This window comes from Syngnathoides biaculeatus, chromosome 1, assembly GCF_019802595.1.
Source record: "Syngnathoides biaculeatus isolate LvHL_M chromosome 1, ASM1980259v1, whole genome shotgun sequence".
NCBI classification, from domain to species: domain Eukaryota; kingdom Metazoa; phylum Chordata; class Actinopteri; order Syngnathiformes; family Syngnathidae; genus Syngnathoides; species Syngnathoides biaculeatus.
Genome location: NC_084640.1, coordinates 13907189 through 13916331, shown reverse-complemented (window position 1 = coordinate 13916331; position 9143 = coordinate 13907189). Strand labels below are relative to the sequence as shown.

The 9143-nt window shown below is 50.7% G+C and overlaps 1 protein-coding gene across 1 annotated transcript; it reads left to right on the top strand.

The window, feature by feature from the left end:
* The first annotated feature begins 7123 nt into the window (after window positions 1-7123).
* Window positions 7124-8364, top strand: cart4 (cocaine- and amphetamine-regulated transcript 4). The gene is made up of 3 exons (XM_061825977.1): window positions 7124-7270; window positions 7594-7677; window positions 7773-8364. Exons 1-3 carry the CDS (start codon window positions 7124-7126, stop codon window positions 7878-7880), a joined length of 339 nt encoding a protein of 112 aa, XP_061681961.1. The 3' UTR covers window positions 7881-8364.
* The last annotated feature ends 779 nt before the right edge of the window (window positions 8365-9143 follow it).

Below are 9143 nucleotides of genomic sequence, written 5' to 3'. Positions count from 1 at the left end.
TTGCCACTTTGTACTCAATGTATAAAAATGACTGTAGTATAATTAGAGCTGGCACACATGCTTAACACATGCGACGTCTAAAAATATATATTTTTTTCCATTTTTAAATTACATTTAAATTTACTCAAAATGTATTTATCATACATCATCCAGCCAATCCTCTTCCAATCCATCCGGCCTTTTATTGCGTCGCATTCCGTGAACTTTGAACTTTTCATTTCATCCATCCATTTTTTTTTGTTTGCCACTTATCCTCACAAGGGTTGCGGAGAGTGCCGGAGCCCTATCCCAGCTGTCAACGGGCAGGAGGCGGCGTTACTCCCTGAACTGGTCCCCAGCACATAGAGACAAACAACCAATCACACCTTGGGGCAATTTAGTGTCCAATTAATGTTGCATATTTTTGAGATGTGGGAGGAAACCCACGCAGGCACAGGCGGGCCCGGGATCGAACCCGAGCCCTCAGAACTGCGAGGCCAACGCTTTAGCAGCTGAGTCCACCGTGCCGCCCTTTTCAATTGATTTTTTGTGCGCGTGTTTCACCTTTATGAATTGAGAGCGAACGATATTTCGACGTCACTGATGGTGTAGCGGTAAATACGCTCGACTTTGGTGCTGGCAGCGTGGGATCGATTCCCGCTCAGCGATGGCGTCGATATCTGCCCCGCGACCCGACGCTGGCTGGGATAGGCTCCGACTCTCTTGTGACCATTGTGAGGATAAGCGGCTTGGATAACGGCTGCGTGGACAAATGATATTTCGTAACGCCACGCCCGGAGGCCCCCAAAAAAACAACCGGCGCCAGCTTCGGCCCCGCTCTCGCCGGACCTGCGGTCGCTGACCTTTGAGCCCCGATGGCACCCCCGCCACGCTCGGGTTATCCGTCAGCGCTCCGGCCAGGTTGGTTCTGCCCTGAGAACGGAAAAAAAAAGAAGAATGACTCAGGAACTTTCTGCGCGCGTGTGGTCCGCCTATTGTTGAGCGTCCAGCTGTGCTCGACACCAACAAAGAGCTTTTGTTAAACACGCACAGCAGTTGGCGTTAAAGGAGTGGATGTGAAGTCCGTCCAGACTGACCCAATAGGGTGAGTCCCAGTCCAGTATTCGATGTAGTTTGTGCTCTGGTTTGCGTTAGCGGCTTACTTACCCAAAAGTCCTTCGTTGCGTCAATCACCCCAATTTGTTATTTTGCCGTAGTTCAAAGGTGTCAAACTCGTTTTTCTCGCGGGCCACACTGCGGTTCCGGTTCCGTTGGCGGAATTCCGTTCTGACTGTCAAACCATACAAATATTTCAATATTTCATTCGCCGTATTTACGTCGTCAATTTATGATCTACTTTCATAATCAGAAATCACGGGTACTGCGTTTTTTTTTTTCAACTATTCATGTTTGGTAACACAAAAATGCTTGCAATATCGCAACTTCATCATTTATGATGCATGACAATTTGAAATTTTTGTCCATTTATTTTTTCACAAGAATAATTTCAATTAACGCTCTAGATTTGGCGTCGCGGGGCCACATAAAAGCATGTGGCGGTCCGGATCTGGCCCCCGAGCCTTGAGTTTGACACCTGGGCTGTAGTTGGTTTGGTGGCTGTCCATCCATCCGTTATCCAAGCCGCTTATCCTCACCAGGGTCACGGGAGAGCCGGAGCCTATCCCAGCTAGCTTCAGGCGGACTGCACACCCTGAACTGGTCGTCAGTCAGTCACGGGGCAGGAATCGATCCCACGGCAGGCGTGTGTACCGCTACACCAAGGGTGTCAAACTCAATTTTTGTCATGGGCCACGTTGAGGTTCTGGTTTCCTTGTGGAGCTACCAAAATCTTGAACCGCCTCGTCATATTTGCACGTGAAATTTCTGGACCAGTTTTGGAATCAGAAATGAAGGGTAATCGGTTTTTCCAACTACAGCTGATGTTTGGCGCCACAAAACCGCTCGCAATATCTCAGCGTTATCATTTGTGATATGATTATTTGACCTTTTGGTACAGATTTGAACCCAAAAAAAAAAAAAAATCACGGACGTTGGTGATTTGCCGCCTTGAGTTTGACACCTGGGCTGCAGTCGGTTAGGTGAACGTCTATCCATCTATCATCCAAGCCGCTTATCCTCACCAGGGTCACGGGAGAGCCGGAGCCTATCCCATGTGGGTTGCCTTCGCGGGCCACGTAAAATCATGCGGCGGGCCGGTCTCTGGCCCCCGAGCCTTGAGTTTGACACCTGGGCTGCAGTCGGTTAGGTGAACGTCTATCCATCTATCATCCAAGCCGCTTATCCTCACCAGGGTCACGGGAGAGCCGGAGCCTATCCCATGTGGGTTGCCTTCGCGGGCCACGTAAAATCATGCGGCGGGCCGGTCTCTGGCCCCCGCGGCCTCGACACCACCGGTGACCGACGGTTTTGTGGATGTATATTATTATTTTTTTTTTATACGATTTTTATTTTTGTGTGGCAGATCTACATGTCGACTAAAAAGAAACGTAAAGCACTTGCGGACATCTTTTTGGCACGCCACCAACCGAACTTGGCAGGAAGGACCGCAACCTCCCCCCCCCCCACACACACACACACCCCTTCACTCCCAAGCGTGGTCTGGCCCCACCCCCCCCCCCCACCCCCTCCTCTTCCCTGTAGTTGAACACTCACACACACACATGCATGCAACAAGTCGGTGCGGCATGTCGTCCTCGCGTGTGCGCGCCCTCGCCCTCGTCCTCGTCCTCTTCATCGCCGCCGGTGAGTCGTCACGCTTACGCCGTCTGTGTGTGTGCGTGTGTGTTAGTGTGGAAAGTTCCGGTTGTTCAACACACTTTCCCGCGAGTACTTTTGAGACTCTGCGCTCTCACCCCATGACGTGTGCGCTCGCGTCGATGTCGCGTTCGATGTTCTTCGGTGTGTGTTAACGCATAAACAAAGTCTCACACACACGCACACACAGCAGGACTTGACCGCGATGTGTGTGTGCGTGTGTGCGTGTGCGTGTCACCCGTCAATCATATCATCCGTCACATCGCGTGCGACGGGAAGCTGTTGCGACTGACAGATGATGACGCCGGGACACGCCCCCCCTCGCTAAATATAATCAATACACTTCGCTTCCCATCAGCGCGCGCGCCTGTGGACGTGTTATTATATTGTCACGCCGCGGTCGTGTGTGCAGGTGATTATGATTTTGTGTATCTCTCTCACACACACACACACACACAGATGAACTCCAAGTTTACAACTTTCCCGTTACTGTACAGTCAGTTATTCATAAAAGTATCAAGTGAGGTGGTCGCCGTGGAAACCACGCAGTAGTGTATGTTGTAGTATTCGGGTGTGCGTGTGTGTCTGTGTTCAGGTTGTGAGGCGGAGGTGACGACGTCGTCGCCGGAGTACGAATACGAAGACGACAACTCGACACTCCGCTACAGTTTCTTCAGTGAGTCTGCTATTTAAAACCAAACACGCACGCACAAAGTCACGCATACGAGCATGCGCTTTGATTACTGACCTGCGCGCCTTTGCGTGTGTGTGTGTGTGTGTGTGTGTAGGTAACACAAGCAACGAGGACCTGGAGAACTTCCTCAAGGACAGGAAGCACCTGCTGGATTCGCAGGAGGACCAGGACGAAGACTGGGACCAGGACCGCTATGAAGATGGAGTGGAAGTCACCACGGCGACCCGGCGGGAGATGGGCGGAGACACCGCCCGCAACGCTTCGACCTCCGTATTTGTATGCTCGGTGAGCCCCCCCCCCCCAAAAAAAAGACCTTCGCACAACCACCACCTTGCATTCAAAAATCCATCCGTTTTCTTTGCCGCTTATCCTCACGAGGAGTAGTGCTGGAGCCTAACCCAGCTGTCAATGTCTATCAGGCACGGGGAGAACATGCAAACTCCACACAGGTGGGGCCGGGATCCAACCCGGGTCCTCAGAACTGTGAGGCTGACACTGTACCGGCCAATCCACCATTCGGCCCTTTTGATCCATCCATTTATTTTCGTCGCTGCTTATCCTCACAAGGGTTGCCGGAGCCTATCCTTGCTGTCAACAGGCAGGAGGCGGGGTACACCCTGAACTGGTTGCCAGCCAATCGCAGGGCACATTGAGACAAACAACCAATGACACTCACAATCTCACCTATGGGCAATTTAGAGTGTCCAATGAATGGTGCATGTTTTGTTTGGGATGTGGGAGGAAACCGGAGTGCCCACCCGGAGGAAAGCCACGCACGCACAGGGGAGAACATGCAAACTCCACACAGGCGGGTAAGGGATCAAACCCGGGTCCTCAGAACTGTGAAGCCAACGCTTTCCAGCTGAACCAACGCGCCGCACATTTGAAATCATTTATTGCATATTTGCGGTACGGCGGTTGTAACGCGACACGAAGTCACGGATATGTCGTGTGTGTGTGTGTGTTGTATCCGTGAAGCTCGTGACGTGTCAGATCCATTTTCCACTCGGCGAAACGCGTCGGCCGCGTTGGAGCGGCGCCAACGTCAACAAGGCGTCTTTGAAACGTCCCGGCCGAGTTTTAGCGTCCAAATGTGGAGCGAGATCGACTCGAGCTGTTCGCGTGGGAATAAACAAACCCGCACACGCAGATGCTAATACGCTAACATGCTAACATGTTTGTGTTTTTTTTTTTAAAACCTGCACACTCTGATGCTAATATGCTAACATGCTAACATGTTTGTATTTTTTTTTAAACCCGCACACTCTGATGCTAATATGCTAACATGCTTACGTGTTTGTTTGTTGTTATCTTCCTGTGCAGGGCACGATGGTGATGATGATGATGATAATGATGATGGTTGCCATGGAAACACGCACGTGACCCCGCAGTCACCCCCAATTGCACGCTGGCAAAAGTCTTTTTTTAAAGTTTGGTTCGTCTGTTTAATAAATTCTTTTTTTTACTGAAGATCACAAGCAGTTATTGTTCCGGCAGTTGAAATCAAATATGAATCTAAAGTTGATTTTTTTTTTTTCTGGCTTATGAAAAGTTGTCATTGAGCATAATTTCATACATCATTTCACTTGGTTTATGTTCTGTTTGAAATTTAAAAAAAACAATAAATACTATACGCTTAACCCTTTGTGCATATAATAAGTCAATTTAGCGTGAGTCAACTATCCATCCATCCATCCATTTTCTTCACCGCTTAGCCTCACGAGGGTCACAGGGAGTGCTGGAGCCTATCCCAGCTGTCAACGGGCAGGAGGCGGGGTTAGACCCTGAACTGGTCGGCAGCCAATCGCAGGGCACACGGAGACAAACACTCACAATCACACCAATGCAAACTCCACACAGGCGGGGCCGGGATCGAACCCGGGACCTCAGAACTGTGAGGCCAACGCTTTACCAGCTGAGCCCACCGTGCCGCCTTCATCCAAATATTAAATGCAATACGGTTGGCACGATTTTGACGCAATCACGCACAAACGCACGCACATCTTTAAAAAAGAAAATAAAAGAATGCAAAGCATGATGGGAACGAGACCACCCCAAGGCCGTTTTGGACGTGAGGCCGGTGGGCCGACGCCGGCACGAGCGCCAGCGGCGTCCGTGATGACAAAATGTCCTTTTTAATGCTGAATAACTTGAGACCATCGTTTGTCTTTTTTGGCAAGGTCGTTGACACGCGGCAACAAACACATACAGTTGCGGACACACGCACACATGCAAATATTGTACACGTGTGCAGAAAAAAAAAACCACGTCATCCTCGTCCTCCGTCGTCAACAAAGTTTTTTTTGTTGACTTGTTGTTTGGTTTTGTCATTGATCGATGCGGTGAAAGCTCACAGCGGCAGGTCGCAGGTCGCCTCCTGGTGGACATCAGACAAGGTCACGGTGAAAGATTTGACCTCTGACCTCTGTCACAGAGTGGGCAGAGCATGATTTTTTATATTATTATTATTATTATTTTTTTGGTAAACAGGATGCAGGACGGCCGGAAGGTGTGGGCCTCAAAGTTCTGATGTACTGGGTTCGATCCCTGTTCGAGCCTGTGTGGAGTTTGCGCGTTCTCCCCCGTGCCTGCGTGGCTTTTCTCCGGGTGGGCACTCCGGTTTCCTCCCACATCCCAAAAACATGCAACATTCATTGGACACTCTAAATTGCCCATAGGTGAGATTGTGAGTGACTCTTTGTCTCCGTGTGTCCTACGATTGGCTGGCGACCAGTTCAGGGTGTACCTTGCCTCCTGCGCGTTGACAGCCGGGATCGGCTCCAACACTCCCTGCGACCCTCGTGAGGATAAGCAGCAAAAGAAAATGAATGGATGGATGTCATTTATTAGTGGCACGGTGACTCAGCTGGTAAACCGTTGGCCTCACAGTTCTGAGATCCCGGGTTCGATCCCGTCCCCGCCTGTGTGGAGTTTGCGCGTTCTCCCCGTGCCCACGTGGGTTTCCTCCGGGGGGGGGGCCACTCTGGTTTCCTCCCACATTCCAAAAACATGCAACATTGGTTGCCCCTGGGTGTGATTGGTTGTCTGTATGAGCCCTGCGATTGGCTGGCGACTAGTTCAGGGTGGACCACGCCTCCTGCCCATTGACAGCTGGGATCCTGCGAGCCTCGTGAGGATAAGCGGCAAAAGAAAATGGATGGACGGATGCAGTCCAAGTGAAACCATCTGGGCCGGGGTGTTTTCCTCGTCTTGGGTGCAGAATTTCGGATTTAATACAATGAATTTTTGCGGGCGAGCGCTCGGTCGCTTGTTGTTGCCTTCAACAAACAAACGCACACACTTTGCGAGCGAGCCCCCCCAACACCTTCCGGCGGCGACCTGTTGAATATCGAGCAGCCGCCGCCGCCGCCGCACGCGCTTTTTTTGACGTGACGGATGACGGAGGCGAAGGCGAAGGCGGGAGGAGAGAGAGAGGAGCGCATAAAGGCGACGGCGCAACGGCGCCACGCCAAACTCGGAGAGCGGCGACCAGGAGACGAAGCGCAACGGTCCGGAACGAGGTGACGAAATCCGAGCTGTTGAATTCGTCCGCCTCACAGTGCTGAGCTTCGGGGTTGAATCCCAAAAACTTCGTCCGGGTCCTCTATAGAAAAATTGACAGCCGTCTGCTGTTTGCTGCATTTTATCTGATTTCAATTTTTTTTCCCAGGTGAGATGGAAAGTGTGCGATTCTACCGGTTCCTGTGTGTGTGCCTGTCCCTATTGACGGTCCTCTGCCGGGGTCAAAGGTTGACCGCCGACATGCAGATTCTGTCCGGGCCCGACGGGGAAAAAGTCTTACGGCTTGCGAACAACGACCTGGTCAGTACGCGTGTGCGATTGTATTTCGATCGTCAAGTTGCAAAATTAGATTGCGACGCGGCTTTGAGTGTTTACAAAGGCGAATCGTTAACTCGTTTTTACATCAGAGAGTCCGACGAAAAGAGAAATTGCGGTAATTAAGGCGGAAAACCGTCGCGTATTTCTTTGTGCCCGCCGGCTGGGTTGCCAGGTTCAATTTCCCCCGGTAATTAGGCACGATCGGAGGGAAACAATACGCGACGGAAAGCTGATCTTAACGAGGCATCTCGTTAGCAGCTCGCCGCCGTAGCAACCTGACCCTGTCGTTGTGTGCGTGCGGGCAGGCGGACTGGCCGCAGGGCTTCCTGGACGAGGCGGAGGCCCGAGCGGGCCCGTCGCTGGAGAAGAAGGCCAGCGTCATCCCCAGGGTGAGAACGCCGGCGACGGCTGTCGGGCGACACCCGCGTCCTCCCCCGTGACGTGAGCTGATTCGGGCGTTTTCCCCCCGTGTGTTGTCCAAAAGTGCGACGTCGGCGAACGCTGCGCCATGAAGCACGGGCCTCGGATCGGCCGTCTGTGCGACTGCCTGCGGGGGGCGGCGTGCAACACCTTCTTCCTGCGCTGCTACTGAACGCCCTGCGACTGCGACTGCGCCTGCGAGGACGCCTGCATCCCCTTTCGCGATCACCTACGACGTTTAACAACATTTTTGCAGCACTTAACTACACTTTACAACACTTCAAAGCAATTTATGTTACAAGATTTTACAGTACGTTGCAAGATTTTGCAACACTTTTACCTCACTTTACTACACTTTACAACGCCAACAACAGTTTACAACACTTGCACTGCATCTTGCTACACTTTGCAACAGTTTTCAACACCCGACTGCACTTTGCAGTGCTTCGCATTTTACAACACTTTAGCACAGTTTGCAGCACTTTGAAGCATAACATAGTACAACAAGCAGAACTGTACACAAATTCTCATGTCCAGCTAGCAGGCTAACGGCTAGCTATCGCAACACGAGCCTAAACAACAAAGTAGAACACTAAAAGTTTGCTTTTAAAAAGCTAATTGTTACGTTCTGACGTGAATGCGCTGTTTTCGGAGGTCCTCACAGGTGTCAGCACCATTTTGTAAATAAATTCCATTCTCAATGTCATCTTTCAGGCGTCACCGTGACTTGCTTAAATAAACGTTCTTCATGATGCTGCACGGGTCGCATGACTTCCTTACTGTCCACCAATCAACACACTGCTCTGTGTCTAGCCCCGCCCACATTTAGGTACCAAACCAGAGTACTGGACCCCCAAAAAAATCATCCAGATCCTGGACCCCACTCCCTAATCACGGTACTCTGCATATAGTGGATTATACAAATCACTCAAGGGCTGAAATGATCCATAAATTCCATCCATCCATCTATTTTCTTAGCCGCTTATCCTCACGAGGGTCACGGGGAGTCCTGGAGCCTATTCCAGCTGGAGGCGGGGTACACCCTGAACTGGTCGCTAGCCAATCGCAGGGCACATGGAGACAGACAACAGTCCCACTCACAATCACACCTGAAGTCACGATCCATCAAATATTATATAATTACTTCATAATGGATTTAATAAATGCTCCCTTATCGCCATTTGGGGATTTTTATAACGCGGATTATACAAGGGTTGTAAGGTGGTCAGGTGGTTATATAGTAGACCGGGGCCGCCGTGGGCACACAATTTAAATGAGACAAAAAAAATATATATATATATTATTATTTATTTATTTATTTATTTTTTTTAGGACAAAATAAGATAAGCAAGGAAGCTGGCGTAAACCCCGTTGTGTGCAAAACCACTCATGAAACTCTCCACGGCAACACCACGGTGACATCCGTCCATCCCTT